The following is a 1,999-nucleotide window of genomic DNA, read 5'->3' on the forward strand; positions in this document are numbered from 1 at the left end:
GTGTGTTTTGCTGTGTCTACTCTCAAAAACAGGAGACCGATGGTGCAGTGGTTATGAGCAGTGCCGCTATCTGCAAGGCCAGCAGTTTGAAACCACTGAGGTGCTCCCCAGGTGAAAGATGGAGCTTTCTACTTCCACAGAGCCGCGGTCTCGGGAACTCACAGGGGCAGTTTTACCCTGTCCTGTGGAGTCGTTATGAGCCAGGATAGACCTGGTGGCAGTAAGCTTGGTTTATTCTCAGGAAGCATAGTATGTGAAAAAAGCTCAATAAATTCTAAGTGACAAAAATAAAGTCAACTGCACATGTACACATAGATAATTGTATGCAGCATGACGGCAAGGAGTCCTTTGGGCTCCTTACCTCAAGGTCAGTGTTCAAGCCCGTCAGGTACTCTCAGGGAGAAAGACGAGGCTGTGTGCTCCCTTAAAGATCTACTCTCGGGAGCCCTGCACAGGGCAGCCATGCATCAGAACTGACTCGATGACAACGCAGCGTCTCTGTTCTAGTAATGGGCAAAGGAAAAGGACGCGGGCTACAGTGGAGGGAGCCGTGCCTAAGTGTTTCCTCTTTGCCACACGTCCTAATGTGCATGCAGCACACATTGATTTTTTAACGGAAATTAAATTTGCATAATTTGCCGTCAATTTGGGGGTTAGCCTGGTGAAGACCCACTGTACTAGAAACCGCTATCGTGAACCAGACTGTCATACCAGGCAGACAGCAGTTGTCACGTGACGGCTGGACGAGTAACAGAAAACGCAGCAGATTTGGCTTTTGTATCTGAGAATGTGCTCGGAGATCTGGCTTCTCAGCACATGGGCTAACTGCACACACAAGTGACAGGTTCCACAGGGTTCTGTTCTGTTGGGTACAAGATTGCTATAGTTGGACCGCACCTGACAACAACACAGACAACAAAATAGGTTCAGCAAAGTCTCTGTAAAGGACACGTAGACACAAGCTTTATGGGCCAGATCAGCGCTGCTGTCTGTCACTCCTGAGCCCTGCTGGCACAGCATGACATCGGCCCATCGTGCTTGAGTAGTGTAGCTGTTCCAATAAAACGTTATTTATGAATACACGGGGCAGGTGGGACTTCCCACTAAGACGTAGTTTGCCAACCTGTGATCTAGAGAAAGATGCATCAAGTAGTCACCCATGGATGGACATTCATCCAACTTAGTAGGCGTCACTGGCATTCAGAAAATATTTGAAGACAACAAGAAGTATCAAGCCGAGAACTCTTAGTGAATATACATGCCAGCACAGGCACGTGTGTTCGGAGCCAAGAAGTGAAATGTAACTCTTCCGTAGACTGTGGTAAAAAAGCTCGAATGATATCAATTTAGAGAATAGGCATCAAGAGATAATTAATACCCCCCCAAATGGGACATTTCTTAAGTTTTCTTTCTTTCTTTTTTCTTTTGTTTTGAGAAGGTTTCCTTATGGGAGATACTTCAATGTGAATTTGAACTCAGGAAAGCCAGGCTTTACTAATATGGAGGCCGTGGAAAAACGGAAAGTACCATTTTTGAATTTTGCTGGTCACTTACAGGAAATAACCAACTTGTTTGAAAACCAAACCAAACCCTTGGCCACTGAGTCCATTCAGGCTGATGGCTGCCTCCACAGGGCTTCTGAGGCTGTAAATCTTTAGGGGAGCAGGTAGCCTCTACTTTCTCCCTCGGTGCGGCTAGTGGGCGTGAACCTTTGACGTGGTGGTAAGCAGTCCAGTGCTTATCCCACAGTGCCACCAAGGCCTCCTGTCTGGTGTACGGTGCTGGTGAAATACCCTCTCTCCCCGCGCTCTCCTCCCCTCCATGTACCGCATGCCAATGGAGTCCAGTTAGAACACTGTTCCGAGGGAGCAGTGGTGGGAGGGTCACTGAGCCCTTACCATTGTTTCCGAAGCTCCGGCGTGGTCAAGATGGTCGAGGCAATCCGGGCCCCATGGAGAGGGGGGTTGGAATACATGGGACGGATCAAAATCTTCAACTG

General features: G+C 48.3%; 1 protein-coding gene across 1 annotated transcript in view; it reads right to left on the reverse strand.

Moving 5' to 3' along the window:
• Positions 1-1,999, reverse strand: part of GOT2 (glutamic-oxaloacetic transaminase 2) — a 26,791-nt gene that overhangs the window by 4,195 nt on the left and 20,597 nt on the right. Inside the window, exon 3 of the mRNA XM_045293904.1 lies at positions 1,899-1,996. Within this exon, the coding sequence (XP_045149839.1) occupies positions 1,899-1,996 (98 nt within the window). The remainder of the gene's footprint in view (positions 1-1,898; positions 1,997-1,999) is intronic.

The sequence above is a fragment of the Echinops telfairi genome, unplaced genomic scaffold, assembly GCF_000313985.2.
Source record: "Echinops telfairi isolate 266 unplaced genomic scaffold, ASM31398v2 ScPeMD7_2291;HRSCAF=2852, whole genome shotgun sequence".
NCBI lineage: Eukaryota > Metazoa > Chordata > Mammalia > Afrosoricida > Tenrecidae > Echinops > Echinops telfairi.